The following is an 18,422-nucleotide window of genomic DNA, read 5'->3' as shown; positions in this document are numbered from 1 at the left end:
CTGCACTGTTCGTTAAAGGCTTGTAAGTAAGCATTTCACGGTAAGGTCTACACTTGTTGTATTTGGCGCATGTGACAAATGAAGTTAGATTTAGTTTGATAGAAAGATGAGACTCAAGAATTAGCATTTTTCGGACATCATGTCCAAATCATCCGAAAGTATCTAATATTGATGGGGAAACTCAACAAAGTCCTACATGATTACAACATGATGCATGAAAAATGATCATATTCATACCATGATTTGTGCCACAAATGCTAAAAGGTCAGTATTTGGAAACAGTGCCAGGAAAACTAAACCAAAGCATCGATTTCCGTCATACCATGTTAGTAGACTGCTTACAAGGTAAGAAAACCAATATGTAATTTTGGTTAAGTATCCCTTTAAGTACATTTAAAACCGGAGACTTTATAAAAACTTTAAACTCAAGTTGTATTCTACTGGGTGATTTTCTAATTCATTATCTTAACTTTTACTCAAGGATGACAATTGGGTACTTTTTCCAGCACTGGAAATATTGCAGTGGGAGATTGTGAGACTATCACACTCTGACCTTAGGGTTCAATGTTTTCCTTGTTATTTTGGTGGGATGTTGGCTATCAACATCAAGGCAACTCCTATGACTAATTGGGAATGGGACGCAAGCGTAGGATTGATCACCCTGTCGCTGGCCGCCTTTGGGGAGGGTGTGTAGTGTGAAAGGCCGAAACACCCTACGAACCAAAGGTACACTACTGACGACGCGCCCCCCAAATTTCACCAGGCTCACTGTTCATGAAATCTTGGAAGTGCTTGCACAACGGATATTAACATCTCATCCTGTGTTCTTGGAATCTGGTTAGGTCAGGGTGTGACATGGGTGATGTATGTTTTTACTTGTCTAGGGGTTTTGTATGTTTATGGGGCTGTTTCCTTTCTAGGTGTTTATGTAAGTCTATGGTTGCCTAGATTGGTTCTCAATTAGAGGCAGGTGTTTATTTGTTGTCTCTGATTGGGAACCATATTTAGGCAGCCATGTTCTTTGGGTATTTTGTGGGTGATTGTTTCCTGTCTTCGTGTGTCTGCACCAGACAGAACTATTTTGGTTTTTCCACATTTGTTATTTTGTAGTGTTTACCGTCTTTATTAAACATGATGAACACTAACCACGCTGCGCTTTGGTCCTCGCCTTCGTCCACAGAAGAAAGCCGTTACAGAGACAATGCTGCACAACATGTTAACACAGAAATGCATGTTTCAAGACGCCGTTTGAATCTGTAAGTGAAGACCACTGGACTTTGGCATCATTTTCTGGAATTTTCCAAGCTGTTTAAAAGCACAGTGTATGTAAACATCTGACCCACTGGAATTGTGATACAGTGAAATAATCTGTTTAAACAATTGTTGGAAAAACTATTTGTGTCATCCACAAAATAATGTCCTAACTGACTTTCCAAAACTATAGTTTGTTTACAAGATTTTTGTGGAGTGGTTGAAATACGAGTTTTAATGACTCCAACCTAAGTGTGTGTAAACTTCCGACTTCAACTGTAGGGGTAAAGTGACATTGCATAATAAACATTGAGTTGCAGCAGTGTAAAAACAGAGGGGATTTCAATGTAAGTAGTCTGGTTGGCCATTTGATTCATTGTTCGGCAATCTTATGGCTTGGGGATAGAAGATGTTAACCAAAAGGTTTCTACCAGGAACCAAGAAGGGTTATTCGCAGGGTTCCGACAAACCCTTTTAAGTTCTACTTTTTTTTTTTATTTTTTAGGTTTCTTTATGAGGGTTTTGGGAAATAATTTCTGTTTCTGTATGAGGGTTTTGGGAAGTTGGAGCATTCTTTTTCTATGAATTGTGGAAAGACTTTTTGTTTCTCTGAGGTTAAGGAGAAATACTTTATTTCTCATTTGAAATGTATGGAGGAAGGCTGTTTCAAAAATATTCCTTCTTCCCGTTCCTATTTGCCTGTGTCACCAGCCCCTCCTGTGTGACATTAGCTCTTCAAAAGCGCATACCCTATCTGGTATTCCGTTGATTTAAGGTGTCTCATATTCATGCTACTTTCCTTTAATATATTATTCTCATGACTTTATTCCAAGTCATCTCACCTCTATAGAGATGCTGTCTGACAATCATTATTTTAGTTCTTCAAAGTAAATCAGGCATTATTTTATGACTGCTGAATACCAACTATCAATCACTAAGATCATGTATTTTCAGATACCTTGCGAAACAACTGCTTTCTATCCATCTCTACCAAACACCTTTCTTATTGTACAGTGCCTTTGGAAAGTATTTAGACCCTTTGACTTTTTCCACATATTGTTATTCTAAAAATGATTCATTAAAATGTATTGTGTGTAGATTGATGGGGAAAAATAACAATTCAATCAATTTTAGAATAAGAAAATGTGGGGAGAGTCAAGGGGTCTGAATACTTTCTGTCAATTTAAATAAATTTATTAGGCCCTAATCTAAGGATTTCACATGACTAGACATAACATGACATAACCCACACACTGGGGAGCCAGGCCCAGCCAATCATAATTAGCTTTTCCCCGCATGCCAATTACACACTCCCTCAACACTTGAGACGTCTGTGGCATTATGTTGTGTGACAAAACTGCACATTTTAGAGTGGCTTGTTATTGTCCCCAGCACAAGGTGCACCTGTGTAATGATCATGCTGTTTATTCAGATTCTTGATATTCCACACCTTTTAGGTGGACAGATTATCTTGGTAAAGGCAAAATGCTCACTAGCAGGGATGTCAACAAGTTTGTGCACAAATGCGAGAGGAATAAGCTTTTTGTGTGCATGGGAAATGTATTGGATGTTTTATTTCAGCTCATAAGGCTTTACATGTTATATGTACGCTGAACAAAAATATATCTATCTAAATTGCTTGTCATCATGCTAGATACAGGGCTGGCCTCTCTGGTGGTGTTAAGTAGCTAGCTAGCTAAGTTACCTGAAGCTGGTGATGCTGTTGCCAGCGTGGTTGGACTCGATGTCACTCTGCTGGGCCCTGCTTGGTTGTCGTTGTCTTTCATGTCTTTGTGTTGAGCTGGAAAATAACCCGTCAGTTTTTCTCGTTTAAATTCTTTCACCTGCTGTTTATTTTTTGTTCACCGTTTTGAGTAGGCAGGCTAGCTAGTAAGATTTTTGCAAACACATTACGCATGTCATATTTGGTAACAGCTTTCTGATCAGTTTATGAATGACAAGACTCACACAATTGACCAGACACATGTATTTATTATGTAGTTCATTGTGTGTTTTTGTATTAATCAGTTACCCAATCTAGGCAGGGCCCCCCCAGTTACCCATGTGGGCCCCATACCTCTATTCTCCACCATCTGATGATTATCAGTGCGGCAGCAGGCAGCAGCAAGCTGTCTAAACTCATTGAGTGCGGGTTCCTCTTGATTCCTCCTCTGGTTGGTGGTTGCAGTAAAAACATATATAGATATAAATAAATTACCGGGGCTTCAGATAGTAATTATCCATTTTTCGATGTATCACATCCGGCTGTGATTGGAGTCCCATAGGGCGGGGCACAATTGGCCCAGCGTCGTCCGGGTTTGGCCGAGGTAGGCCGTCTCTGCTTGACACCCACAAACACTCTAATATCTGGCCCTGTGCCCTCTCTAATTTGTGGCATTGAACATTTCAACTTTTTTATATTTCTAACAACAGGTTTTTTAGAAATGTTACATTATAACTGAAATATCACATTTACAAGTCTTCAGACCCTCTACTCAGTATTTTGTTGAAGCACCTTTGGCAGCGATTACCGCCTCAAGTCTTCTTGTATGACGCTACAAGCTTGGCACACCTGTACTTGGAGTTTTTCCCCATTCTTCTCTGCAGATCCTCATGCTCGGTCAGGTTGGATGGGGAGCATTGCTGCACAGTTATTTTCAGGTCTCCGGAGATGTTCGATCAGATTCAAGTCTATGGCTGGGCCACTCAAGGACATTCAGAGACTTGTTCCGAAGCCACTCCTACGTTGTCTTGGCTGTGTGCTTAGGGTCGTTGTCCTGTTGGAAGGTGAAACTTCGCCCACAGTCTGTGGTCCTGAGCACCGGAGCAGGTTTTCATCAAGGATCTCACCGTACTTTGCTCCGTTAATCTTTGCCTCGATCCTGACTAGTCCCCCAGACCCTGGCGCTGAATAACATCCCGACAGCTTGATGCTGCCACCACCATCCTTCAACATAGGGATTGTGCCAGGTTTCTTCCAGATGTGACACTTGGCATTCTGGCCAAATAATTCAATCTTGGTTTCATCAAACCATAGAATCCTGTTTCTCATGGTCTGAGAGTCTTTAGGTGCTTTTTGGCAAACTACAAGCGGGCTGTCATGTGCCTTTTACTGAGGAGTGGCTTCTGTCTGGCCACTCTACCATAAAGGCCTGATTGGAGTGCTGCAGAGATGTTTGTCCTTCTGGAAGGTTCTCCCACCACAGAGGAACTCTAGAGCTCTTTCAGAGTGACCATCGGGTACTTGGTCACCTTCCTGACCAAGGCCCTTCTCCCCCGATTGCTCAGGTTGGCCAGCTCTAGGAAGAGTTTTGGGGTTCCAAACTTCTTCCATTTAAGAATGCAGACATTTTTTGGTACCCTTCCCCAGATCTGTGCCTCGACACAATCCTGTCTCAGTGGATAAAAGCAAGTGGGTAAAAATGTATTTTTTTGGGGGTGGTTTATGAAATTCTACCGCGATCCCATTTTAATATCAGGCAAACCCACTTGGGGTCGCGACCCCTAGTTTAGGGACTCCATACTCCACACAGACACACAGTGTGCACATGCTGCTCCAGAGCCAGTACTGTTCAAGCTTCACACAAGCATAAGTCAAAACTTTGTTCATTTGTCAATTGTCAAAACTCACCAAATATACCTACAGTGGGGCAAAAAAAGTATTTAGTCAGCCACCAATTGTGCAAGTCCTCCCACTTAAAAAGATGAGAGAAGCCTGTAATTTTCATCATAGGTACACTTCAACTATGACAGAAAAAATGGGAGAAAAAAAATCCAGAAAATCATATTGTAGAATTTTTATAAATGAATTTATTTGCAAATTATGGTGGAAAATAAGTATTTGGTCAATAACAAAAGTTTCTCAATACTTTGTTATATACCCTTTGTTGGCAATGACAGAGGTCAAATGTTTTCTGTAAGTCTTCACAAGGTTTTCACACACTGTTGCTGGTATTTTAGCCCATTCCTCCATGCAGATCTCCTCTAGAGCAGTGATGTTTTGGGGCTGTTGCTAGGAAACACAGACTTTCAACTCCCTCCAAAGATTTTCAATGGGGTTGAGATCTGGCGACTGGCTAGGCCACTCCAGGACCTTGAAATGCTTCTTATGAAGCCACTCCTTCGTTGCCCGGGCGGTGTGTTTGGGATCATTGTCATGCTGAAAGACCCAGCCACGTTTCATCGTCAATGCCCTTGTTGATGGAAGGAGGTTTTCACTCAAAATCTCACGATACATGGCCCCATTAATTCTTTCCTTTACACTAATCAGTCGTCCTGGTCCCTTTGCAGAAAAACAGCCAGACACAAAACACAGGCGATGTGTGAATAAAAACAGCACATCTTAGCCTTACAATAAACACCATGTGTTTTTCCTAGGTTTGGGTTTGATGGTAAAGCAGCCATGTACATATTCATCAGACACTGTCTGTGGGACACTGGAGGGGTTCTACTGTCTAGACCCAACTAAGGATGGTTGTAGAGCAGCCCAGAGACACAGCAGCTGTAAACCTGGTCAATACATCAGAAAAACAGGTTTCTGTCCTTTTAATTAAATATTCAACATGATTTTGTCATGATTTCTATTGTGCCAAGTTTATCGACTGAATTAAAAGTAGCTGTTTGTTTGAAATCATTAGTGTCACGTTCTGACCATCGTTCGTGTGTGTTTTCCTTGTTTTAGTGTTGGTCAGGACGTGAGCTGGGTGGGCATTCTATGTTGTGTGTCTGGTTTGTCCATTTCTATGTTAGGCCTGATATGGTTCTCAATCAGAGGCAGGTGTTAGTCATTGTCTCTGATTGGGAACCATATTTAGGTAGCCTGGGTTTCACTGTGTGTTTGTGGGTGATTGTTCCTGTCTCTGTGTTTGTTGCACCAGTCAGGGCTGTTTCGGTTTTCCACGTTTGTTGTTTTTGTGTTGTACGTATTTTCATCTTTATTAAAGATGTATCTAACGAACCATGCTGCATTTTGGTCCGATCCTTATTCCACCTCATCGTCAGAGGAGGAGATAGAAGAACCGCGTTACAGAATCACCCACCACAAACAGACCAAGCAACGTGTCAACGGACAGGAGCCACAGGAGCAGCGATCACAGGACTTCTGGACTTGGGAGGAGATATTGGACGGAAAGGGACCCTGGGCACAGCCTGGAGAATATCGCCGTCCCAAGGAAGAACTGGAGGTGGTGAAAGTGGAGAGGCGCTGGTTTGAAGAGGCAGCACGGCGGCGCGGTTGGAAGCCCGAGAGTCAGCCCCAAAAATTTCTTGGGCGGGGGCTAACAAGGAGTTTGGCTACGCCAGGTAGGAGACCTGCGCAAACTCCCTGTGCTTACTGGGGGGCTAGAGAGACCGGGCAGGCACCGTGTTATGCTGTGGTGCGCACGGTGTCTCCAGTGCAGGTGCATAGCCCGGTGCGTTCTATTCCAGCTCCGCGTATCGGCTGGGCTAGATTGAGCGTCGAGCCAAATGCCATGAAGCCGGCTCTACGCATCTGGTCTCCAGTGCGTCTCCTTGGGCCGGCTTACATGGCACCAGCCTTACGCTCGGTGTCCCCGGTTCGCCTGCATAGCATAGTGCGGGCTATTCCACCTTGCCGCACTGGCAGAGCGACCGGGAGTATTCAACCAGGTAAGGTTGGGCAGGCTCGGTGCTCAAGAGCTCCAGTGCGCTTGCACGGTCCGGTCTACCCAGTACCACCTCCACACCCCAGCCCTCCGGTGGCAGCTCCCCGCACCAGGCTTCCTGTGCGTGTCCTCGGCCCAGTACCACCAGTGCCAGCACCACGCATCAGATCCACTGTGCGCCTCGCCTCTCCAGCGCTGCTAGAGCCTTCCTCCTCTCCTGTGCTGTTGGAGTCTCCCGCCTGTTTAGCGCTGTCAGAGCCTTCCGCCTCTACAGCGTTGCCGGAGTCTCCTGCCCGTTTAGTGCAGCCAGAGCTGCCAGTCTGCATGGTGCAGCCAGAGCTGCCAGTCTGCATGGAGCTACCAGTCTGCAAGGAGCTGCCAGTCTGCAAGGAGCAGCCAGTCTGCATGGAGCAGCCAGAGCTGTCAGTCTGCATGGAGCAGCCGGAGCTGCCAGTCTGCATGGAGCTGCCAGTCTGCAAGGAGCTGCCAGTCTGCAAGGAGCTGTCAATCTGCATGGAGCAGCCAGAGCTGTCAATCTGCATGAAGCAGCCAGAGCCGCCAGTCAGCATGGAGCAGCCAGAGCCGCCAGTCAGCATGGAGCAGCCAGAGCCGCCAGTCAGCATGGAGCAGCCAGAGCCGCCAGTCAGCATGGAGCAGCCAGAGCCGCCAGTCAGCATGGAGCAGCCAGAGCCGCCAGTCAGCATGGAGCAGCCAGAGCCGCCAGTCAGCATGGAGCAGCCAGAGCCGCCAGTCAGCATGGAGCAGCCAGAGCCGCCAGTCAGCATGGAGCAGCCAGAGCCGCCAGTCTGCCAGGATCCGCCAGTCAGCCAGACTCTTCCAGATCTGCCAGTCGCCAGACTCTTCCAGATCTGCCAGTCGCCAGACTCTTCCAGATCTGCCAGTCGCCAGACCCTTCCAGATCTGCCAGTCAGCCAGACTCTTCCAGATCCGCCAGACTCTTCCAGATCCGCCAGTCAGCCAGACTCTTCCAGATCTGCCAGACTCTTCCAGATCTGCCAGACTCTTCCAGATCTGCTAGTCAACCAGACTCTTCCAGATCCGCCAGTCAGCCAGGATCTGCCAGAACTGCCAGCCAGCCAGGATCTGCCGGATTCAACTACCTGGCTGGGCTTCCTCTCAATGCTGGGCTTCCTCTCAGTGTTGGGCTTCCTCTCAGTGCTGGGCTTCCTCTGTCCCGAGCTGCCCCTCTGTCCCGAGCTGCCCCTCTGTCCCGAGCTGCCCCTCTGTCCCGTGTTATTTAGTAGGGTTGCCGTGGCTAGGAGGTCACGGAAGCGGACAAGGTGGGGGAGGACTACGGTGAAGTGGGGGCCACGTCCAGCACCGGAGCCGCCACCGCGGACAGATTCCCACCCAGACCCTCCCCTATAGGTTTAGGTTGTGCATTTGGAGTCCGCACCTTGAGGGGGGGTACTGTCACGTTCTGACCATCGTTCGTGTGTGTTTTCCTTGTTTTAGTGTTGGTCAGGACGTGAGCTGGGTGGGCATTCTATGTTGTGTGTCTGGTTTTTCCATTTCTATTTTAGGCCTGATATGGTTCTCAATCAGAGGCAGGTGTTATCTAACGAACCACGCTGCATTTTGATCCGATCCTTATTCCACCTCATGGTCAGAGGAGGAGATAGAAGAACCGCGTTACAATTAGACAATGAAAGTAATTCAGTCAGATGAGTACATGGGGAAAGTTTAAGTACGATGTTTACACGTTTGTTTTGGGAAGTGTATTTAAAAACAATAATTTAAACATATGATTAAACCTCCATTTATGCAGGAACAACATCTACAGATACTGTGTGTTCTGACTGTACTGGTGACACCTATTCAGATGGATCATTAGCAGCCTGCCAGTCACACACTGGGTAAGTGTGTATTACACATAGTTTTTACCCTAAATTCAAAATGTACCTAACACAAATCTACTGATAAATGTATCACCAAGTTATAAATGAATCATCAATGGCCAGAATTTCTCTGTTTATAGATGTGAATCTTTGGGACTTCAGGAAATGAAACCAGGATCTCCTTGGTCAGATTCAGTGTGGACCACAACTCTCCCATTCCACAGCTAGAAGCAGACATAGTGCTGTGGCATCCATAACAGTTGTCATGATATTAGCTGGAGCTGTTTTCTAATTAATACAAAAACTCAGATTAATTTTAGGAATTGTATCGGTTTCTATTACATCGGTTAAATATTGTTTAGTGTGTGTGAGTATGAGTGAGTAACAGAGTGGAGTATCAGGTAGCCCAGCGGCATGGAGGGTAGGAATGCAAAGACCCAACCACGCAGAGACCCAAACAACATTCCATATTTGCGCGTCAAAGATACACGTCAAAACACTATTTGACTCGTCAAATAAGCTTGTTTACCAATCAGGACCTGAATATGACTGCACATAATAATTTAACACAGTCATACATTTTTTTACATAGTGTAATCAATGTGTAATAACTATCCCTCGTATTTCATGTCACAACGACTCATGTATACATATTTCCATGATGCTGGTAAAATTGTCTCGCGCACATGCCACAGTGCAGACACACATCCCCAAGCTCTGGACAGTGCTGGTCATAAAAACTAGCTCAACTCAGCAAAAAAAGAAACATCCCTTTTTCAGGACCCTGTCTTTCAAAGATAATTCTTAAAAATCCAAATAACTTCACTGATCTTCACTGTAAAGGGTTAAAACACCGTTTCCCATGCTTGTTCAATGAACCACAAACAATTAATGAACATGCACCTGTGGAACGGTCGTTAAGACACTAACAGCTTACAGACGGTAGGCAATTAAGGTCACAGTTATGAAAACTTAGGACACTGAAGAGAACTTTCTACTGAATCTGAAAAACACCCAAAGCAAGATGCCCAGGGTCCCTGCTCATCTGCGTGAACGTGTCTTAGGCATGCTGCAAGGAGGCATGAGGACTGCAGATGTGGCCAGGGCAATAAATTACAATATCCGTACTGTGAGACGCCTAAGACATTGCTACAGGGAGACAGGACGGACAGCTGATCGATCTCGCAGTGGCAGGCCACGTGTAACAACACCTGCACAGGATCGGTACATCCGAACGTCACACCTGCAGGACAGGTACAGGATGGCAACAACAACTGCCCGAGTTACACCAGGAACACACAATCCCTCCATCAGTGCACAGACTGTCCACAATAGGCTGAGAGGCTGGACTGAGGGCTTGTAGGCCTGTTGTAAGGCAGGTCCTCACCAGCCATCACCGGCAACAACGTCGCCTATGGGCACAAACCCACCATCGCTGGACCAGACAGGACTGGCAAAAAGTGCTCTTCACTGACGAGTCGCGGTTTTGTCTCACCAGGGGCCTGTACTCTGGAGCAGGATCGATTTGGAGGTGGAGGGTCCGTCATGGTCTTGGGCGGTGTGTCACATCATCATCGGACTGAGCTTGTTGTCATTGCAAGCAATCTCAAACCTGTGCGTTACAAGGAAGGCATCCTCCCTCCTCATGTGGTACCCTTCCTGCAGGCTCATCCTTATATGACCCTCCAGCATGACAATGCCACCAGCAATACTGTTCGTTCTGTGCGTGATTTCCTGCAAGACTGGAATGTCAGTGTTCTGCCATGGCCAGCGAAGAGCCCGGATCACAATCCCATTGAGCACGCCTGGGACCTGTTGGATCGGAGGGTCTTGGTGGAAGAGTGGGGTAACATCTCACAGCAAGAACTGGTAAATCTGGTGCGGTCCATGAGAAGGAGATAAACTGTTGTACCTTAAGCCAAAATGTTGTCCTGGTCTTTCCTGCTGGGGACAGGAGGCTTCAGGTTAGGGAATGGAGGACCTAGATAATTGGAATATTAACTATAATTAGTGCCCACATTTATGAATTAAATTACATTTGAGTTAGCTGTGTATCTCATCTGAGGGATAATTGCTGATGATATACAGTATGTGTGGTTCATATTATGTCAATTTTCTTTCGAACATCTGCCATTGAACCACACAATTCTATCTAGGGAGAGTGCACACAAAACGTGTAGAATTGCAGGAAATTAGATGTAAAACAGCTAATTTTGCTTTCTGCCCCATGGCAAAATGTGTAGAGTTGCAGCAAACTTGCTTGAAAACTGCAGCATGTTCTTTACACCCCATTGCTAAATAATTAGAATTGCACGAAATTAACTCTAAAACGTAAAAGATATATGGGAGGGGGAGGAGTGGTATGGATGTAGGTACACAGAGCTGCGAGCAACTGCGGCCCCTCATTATCAATGCTGCTGCCTTGTGATAAACCAGGTTCTCTGCAAATTATATATATTTATTTATTTTAATTTTGTTATTTAACCTTTTATTTAACTACCCATAAGCACTCCGAGCCGAATGCATTTCAATGGGGACGTTCGCAATGTAGTGTAATAGCAAAGCCCCCTTGCGGTTGAAGGCGCTGCATTTTTCAAACTTTGTGTTGTCTTCAGACCAGCCAGAGTCCGTCAAAGAACAGGAAGCCAATTAGAATGAGTTTTTTGGGCCTCCCGAGTGGTGCAGTGGTCTAAGGCACTGCATCGCAATTCTCCAGTGGCTGTGCCACAGAAGCAGTGCGGCTTGGCTGGGTTGTGTTTCGGAGGATGCACGGCTCTTGACCTTCACCTCTCCCAAGTCCGTACGGGAGTTGCTACGATGGGACAGGACTATTACTACCAATTGAATACCACAAAATTGGGAGAAAAAATATATACATTTAAATATGAGTTTTTCCCTAAAAAGGTGCTTTATTACAGACATAAATACTTCCCAGCACCCCGGATGTGGAGGCCCTGGGCTGGCATGGTTACACGTGGTCTACAGGTGTGAGGCCGGTTGGACGTTCTGCCAAATTCTCTAAAACAACATTGGAGGTGGCTTATGGTAGACAAATTAAAATGTAGTTATCTGGCTACAGCTCTGGTGGACATTCCTGCAGTCATCATGACAATTGCACACGCCTCAAAACTTGAGATATGAGTGGCATTGTGTTGTGTGACACAACTGCACATTTTAGAGCTGCCTTTTAATGTCCCCAGCACAAGGTGCACCTGTGTAATGAGTATGCTGTTTAATCAGCTTCTTCCTCTGACATGCACTGTCAACTGTGGGACCTTATGTAGACAGGTGTGTCTTTCCAAATCATGTCCAATCAATTGAACTTACCACAGGTAGACTCCAATCAAGTTGTATAAACATCAAGGATGATCAATGAAGACAAGATGCACCTGAGCTCTGAATTATTATGTAAATAAGGTATTTCTGTAGTTTTTATAATACATTTGCTAAAATATCTTAAATCCTGTTTTTGTATGCCATTATGGGGTATTGTGTGTAGATTGACGATGATTCCTATTTTCTTATTTCACCTTTATTTAACCAGGTAGGCCAGTTGAGAACAAGTTCTCATTTACAACTGGGACCTGGCCAAGATAAAGCAAAGCAGTGCGACACAAACAACAACACAGAGTTACACATGGAACAAACATACAGTCAATAACACAATAGAAAAGTCTACATACAGTGTGTGCAAATGAGGTAAGAAGGGAGGTAAGGCAATAAACATGCCATAGTGGCGAAATAATTAAAATTGAGCAATTAAACACTGGAGTGATAGATGCACACACGCACTCTCAAATTTGTAACATTTAAATAATTTAGCAGACACTATTCGTGTTAATAGGTAGTCTACTTAGGGATTCGAACCAGCGACCATTCGGTTACTGGCACAACACTCCTAACCGCTAGGTTACCTGCCGTCCCGCTAGGTTACTTGACGCTCCTCTCTCTGACTCATACTCACACACAAACACTAAACAATTATTCTCACACACACACTAAATAATTTACCAACACAATAGAAACAGATAAAAAGCAGACATTTCTCTCTATTATGAATGATAAGAAAACAGCTCCAGCTAATATCATGACAACTGTCATGGATGCAACAGCACCAATTCTGCTTCTAGCTGTGGAATGGGATAGTTGTGGTCCACACTCTGAATCTGACCAAGGAGATCCTGGTTTAATTTCCTGAAGTCCCAAGGATTCACATCTATAAACAGAGAAATACTGGCCATTAATGAATAATTTATAACTTGGTCATGCATCTTTCAGTTTTAGATTTGTGGTAAGTAAATTTGTATTTAGGGTAAAAACTATGTGTAATCCACACTTACCCAGTGTGTGACTGGCAGGCTGCTAATGATCCATCTGAATAGGTGTCACCAGTACAGTCAGAACACACAGTATGTGTAGACGCTGTTCCTGCATAAATGGAGGTTTAAACATACTGTACATTTAAATTATTAAAAAACTAGACTTCCCAGAACAAATTTGTAAACATTGTACTTAAACTTTCCCCATGTACTCTCTGTTTTATAGATGTACTCGCACTAAAAATCATGACAAAATAATGTTGAATACTTGAAAGGAGGCAAACCTGTGTGGTTGATGTATTGACCAGGTTTACAGCTGCTGTGTCTCTGGGCTGCTCTACAACCATCCTTAGTTGGGTCTAGACAGTAGAACCCCTCCAGTGTCCCACAGACAGTGTCTGATGAAGGTTTACATGACCGCTTTACCTTCAAACCCAAACCTAGAGAGAAAACATGGCATCTATTATCTGATGCAGATTACAACTGACATATCCTCATAGCATAACAACACAGACTAACATATCAGTGTTTGTGTCTGGGTTTCAGTACAGACACACAGGACCACTCTTACCTGGATCACAGTTGATACACACTTTGCATTTTATGAGACCATTGGGCTCATCAAGGAAAGTAGCATCAACACAGGGCACACAGCTGGTACTGGTGAATTCAGTACAATGCCTATGTACACGATATCCTGGTGAAGAGAGAATCAATGTCACGTGTTTCTGTTAGTGTTGATGATGTATTAACGTCTGGTGATTCATATGATGTAAAGAGAGGGTTCTTACCTGGTAAACACATGGGACAACATTCATCCCTTATTCTGTACTCAGCTCTACCACATCCAATACAGGATCCAATGCATTCAAGCACAAATATAACAGTTATCTGGAAGTAGAGAAAATGTCAGAAACATCTAAACTGATGGTGTGTATTCATAAAACGTACAGAAGTAGTTAACATAATTCTAACCCAAATATTCACATTTCAAATAAAATTAAAGTAACTATATGGAACCCTTTTAAAGTATTTTGTGAGTGTGGTGGTGCCCCGTGGTGTTTTCATTTTGTCATTAAAGGTGTGACACCAGACCCTAAACCTTGGTCAGCGTTTCCCAAACTTGGTCCTTGGGACCCAAATGGGTGAAGGTTTTGGTTGTCGCCCCTAGCACTACACAGCTAACTCAAATAACCAAAGCTTGATGAGGAGTTCATTATTTGAATCAGCTGTGTAGTGCTAGGGCAAAAAACTAAATGTGCATCCCTTAGGGTCCCCAGGACTGAGTTTGGGAAACGCTGACCTAGTGAAAATGTACATCTCTCCACCTATTTTCAAAAAGTTTTCATTAAAATTGACAGAACCATTAGGCAAATAATAACTTTGATTTATATTTCATTGGGTAAATATTTCAATTGATAATTTGTTTTTTAAACATGCCAAGCTAATAATAAAAGTTTCACTCACAGTCCATATCAAAGTGTCAAACTGTGCCATTGTTCCTCAATCCTCTCCAACTCACTGGAGGACCCACACTGGATTTGTGAAGTTCTTAGGAGTTTTGAAGTATCGAGATGAACTGACCTGTTGAATTCATGTTTTAGTATATGTAAATATAATCCTTTCAATTTGTAAATGATGATCTTACTGAATTGAATCACTGAAGAAAAAATGAATAAGCTTGTTATCAACTTTGAGAAGTATGAAACAGAAATAGGCATGTAGTTATTAGAGAATGTTGCCATCTTTGACACTTGATACAGATACGACCAGGAAGGTCATTATTGTTGCAGGTTAGGAGAGCATTTCCGCTAACCCTAACCCCATTCCTAACCTTAACCTAACCTGCAGCATATAACATCAGTAGTATACTATAGTACAGAGATTCCCAACCTTTACTGTCCCAGTGAGTGAAGAAACATGGTCTTCCTCCTTTTTTAACCAGCTCATGTTTAAAACAATTACATGTTAAAACACCACTGGAGTCTGGAGATACAACTCATCACTATAACTGGGCCTCTGAGTCTGTTTTATCCCTGTTGTGCTGTCTGTCTCTGCATCTCTGCTGTCACTGTCCCTCTGTCTGTGATTCACCACGTTCTGATCTGTCAGTCTGTCAGCCTCTCTGTCTGTGATTCACCTCAGTTGTCTGTCTGTCTGTGATTCTCCTTGTTCTGATCTGTCACTCTGTCTAACTTTGTTGTCAGTCTGTCAGCCTGTCTGTCTCTTCTTGTTCTCCTCTGCTGTCTGTCTGTCTCTTGTTCTCCTCTGCTGTCACTCTGCCCTCCCTACCCTTTTGTCAGCAGGTGTCACAGCAGTTCTTCTCTGTCACCCTGTCAATGACATCATCTGTATCCAGGACCTTAAGTATTTCCTTTTCAGTTGCCATCAGAATTCTCAAGACCTGGTTACGAACTCGGGTCTCCGGTGTGAGAAACAGTCACTTAGCAAACTGAGCCACTAATAAGTCGGCAGAACCCAGAAGATGAGGCAGACACAGCAGTACTTGAGACGGTGTTTTAATTAAGTAAAAAGGAAAGTTCAGGCAAAAATATAAATCCACAAAGTCAAAAGTAATTCCAAGAGAAAAAGGCAATCCTCCAAGTTAAAAGGAAAATCCACAAGGTGGTAGGTACAGCAGGAAAAAGACTCAAAAGATAATCAAAAATAAATAAACAAGAATAAAACCAGAGTACCACAAGAGCGTCCAACTGGCACAACAAATATTCACAGCATCGCTGGGGCTGGGTGCTAACATTCAAACACAGAGCAAAGAACTGAGGAAAACTAAGGGTTTAAATATATTCAAGGGAAACGAGGCACAGGTGCAAATAATAACTGGAAATAAGGGAAACCAAAAGGGTCAAAAAGCACAACAGGGGCATCTCCTGGCCAAAACCAGAACGATCCTGGACAAATCCTGACGAGAATAAATGCTTCCAAGAGATCGTAGGATAAGGGTGCTCCTGAGTCAATGTTTTATGAATTTGAGAGATGAGAAGCTCCTCTCACAGACTACCTGGGTGACAGACAGGGTGAATAGGAACTTGTACCCCAGGCCTATAACATGGTAGGCCTCTGTCAACAAGATGTACCACTGTAGACGTTGACAACAACATACAGCACAGTTCTTACATGTTGAACAACTTGCATTCATCATCTCCACTTATTCTTCATCAGGTCCATCTGCAGGTATCTCTCACAGTCCTGGTTGTGTACTTCTCCACTGCTGATGTTTTCAGTCTCTCCCATTGACTGGCAAAACTAGTCAACTCACACTGCAAAGTGCTGACAGCTGCTCAGTTGTCAAACTTAAGCAAGAGTTTGCTTAGTTTTGCAAGTGATGTCTGGGGCAATCCATTATATTGTATCTCTGAGAACCTGCTGGGGTCCAGATGAGTAAAGTCTGTGTGCAACCTGCCTGGTGTCAGCAAGCGCTGACAGATGCTCTCAGTGACTGTATCCATGATGACAGAGTGCACCTTAGTCTTGTAGACCCTGTCATCCCTATCACAGTATCATGGCATGGTCTTCCTTTTCTTTGTTCTCTCCTATGATGCATCTCAGCTTGCACTTCCAGTTCGTTTTCCACTTCATCCTGTTCTTTGCAGCTTGTCAGTGGACCACTGCATGAAGCTGTTTAGTAGCCCTCTCCACAGCAAGTCCCTCATTATTTGCAGAGCCTCTTGTGTTCCCAATACCATCCCTCTGACAGGATGTCCACAGAGAAACCACTGGTTTGAAGTTTACATGGAGAGTAGGGGACGTATTCTCAAATATTGTTTCAAGAACTGTTTGGGCAGTGAAGATTGTGTTGTATCTTGAGCAGAGACTCTGTTAATGCTCTGGCCTTGAAATATACTTCAATATTTCAGTTGACCTTTGACCTGCCATCTCTTCAATAGCCATCAATGAGAATTACATCCACAAACAGAGCATTTTGTAGAACTGGCAGAATTTCAAAATGACCTTTTCAAACAGCATCCTGGCCCACAGTTGAACGGATTCACAAATCAGGAGAGAGGTAAGAATATGTGGAAGGTCCAGGAGCTCATTTTTCCACACATTGATTCTTTGGTGGACTCTGGAATTAACAGGAGCACAAAGGTTATTTAGTAGAGAGAACAGACATAATCTACTCCTATTTGTTTCTCAAAACCACAGGACTGTGTGTGTAACACCTCATGTACTTGGTTCAATGAAAATGGGAGTTTTCAAACATTTCTATGGTAGGCAAAAGGTCTTTAGGCAAAAAACACAATCAAGAGTAAAGCTCATTTAAAGTGAGAAAATGCCAAGTCCTATTGGGCCAAAATTTGGCCTATTGTATTAAACAACTGTATGAATGAAATGTTTAAGAGATCTGACACTTTAGTTTATAAAACTTTGAATACAATGGCCCAGTTTGTTATCACCCATGCATGGAGCAAAATCAACACCTGGCTATTGATACCAAAATAACATAACGTCAACACTCCAAAATTATCCATTCCAACAAGGGGCTCAGATCTTCTAAGATCCTAAAAGTTTTCAGGGTTCTTGGCTAAAATCATAAAATGCATCCAAAATGCTGTTCTTGTTGTTAGAACCCTGTGTATTGGGACCTATTAAAATCCTTAGTTTGTGGGGTTCTTGCAGAACTGCCCAACTGAAACATTTGGATTTGAATTTGAGGTGAAAGGGTGCAGGCACTTGAAGAAAAATTAAGATTTCCTGAATTTCAATTTGAAGAACCCCTTGTATGATCCTCCAACTGATACTGTTTGATTATTAGATACCCAGCCATCTTTTCAGGGCTATTTGTAAGAAATGGCGGTGTTGTTTGACACTTTTTTTAAAATTCTGTATATCAAATCAACAAAATTGTAATTATTTTTTTCAATATGAAGGCCAAGGCTTTTGCATTTTTGCAGAGAACAGGGAAAATTGTTGTTTAGCACCACACTTCCTAATCAAAATGCAGTTGAGTCACCAGAGGCAGAACAGACATTGAAAACAAAAGGAAGAGATCAGCCTTGTCGTAAAATTACAAATACAGTCATTAATCACAATTAAAGTATGTCATTATTTTTTCAGTTACTGCATGGTACATGTTAAGTAGGCTATTTCTACATATACGCACATAATCTGTATCTTACCCCGTCTTGGTTCGCAGTTGGACTATTTTACTTTCACTCTGACTTTCCAGATAAAGTTGAGAAAAGTGGGAGGCAACCTACTGATAATCCACTATTCAGTTTAAATGGATAATCCACCCCAGAAATACAAATCAATTTGGTGATTTAACTTGTAAATGGTCCGCCTGTGAAAGTCTGGACATCGTGTATGAACACATCATAAATAGGCTATAGAATTATTGTCACTGGAGA

The 18,422-nt window shown here is 43.5% G+C and overlaps 1 protein-coding gene across 1 annotated transcript; it reads right to left on the bottom strand.

Annotated features, from left to right (window-relative positions):
• Nucleotides 1-11,621: 11,621 nt before the first annotated feature.
• Nucleotides 11,622-18,259, bottom strand: LOC135503937 (tumor necrosis factor receptor superfamily member 14-like). The gene is made up of 7 exons (XM_064922129.1): nt 18,192-18,259; nt 14,521-14,637; nt 13,845-13,944; nt 13,625-13,750; nt 13,338-13,493; nt 13,075-13,162; nt 11,622-12,950 (listed from the first exon to the last, which is right to left on the bottom strand). Exons 2-7 carry the CDS (start codon nt 14,548-14,550, stop codon nt 12,722-12,724), a joined length of 729 nt encoding a protein of 242 aa, XP_064778201.1. The 5' UTR covers nt 14,551-14,637; nt 18,192-18,259; the 3' UTR covers nt 11,622-12,721.
• Between the last annotated feature and the right edge of the window lie 163 nt (nt 18,260-18,422).

The sequence above is a fragment of the Oncorhynchus masou genome, chromosome 18, assembly GCF_036934945.1.
Source record: "Oncorhynchus masou masou isolate Uvic2021 chromosome 18, UVic_Omas_1.1, whole genome shotgun sequence".
NCBI lineage: Eukaryota > Metazoa > Chordata > Actinopteri > Salmoniformes > Salmonidae > Oncorhynchus > Oncorhynchus masou.
The sequence above is the reverse complement of the archived record's forward strand: the minus strand, read 5'-3'. Positions and strand labels throughout refer to the sequence as shown.

Excerpts from the sequence above, each read along its gene's own strand:
- LOC135503937 (XM_064922129.1), bottom strand. The coding sequence starts at position 14,550 with ATGGCACAGTTTGACACTTTGATATGGACT. Across the intron at positions 13,494-13,624 it reads GTGTATCAACTGTGATCCAG|GTTTGGGTTTGAAGGTAAAG; the intron begins GTAAGAGTGGTC and ends TTTTCTCTCTAG. Across the intron at positions 12,951-13,074 it reads GCCTGCCAGTCACACACTGG|ATGTGAATCCTTGGGACTTC; the intron begins GTAAGTGTGGAT and ends CTCTGTTTATAG.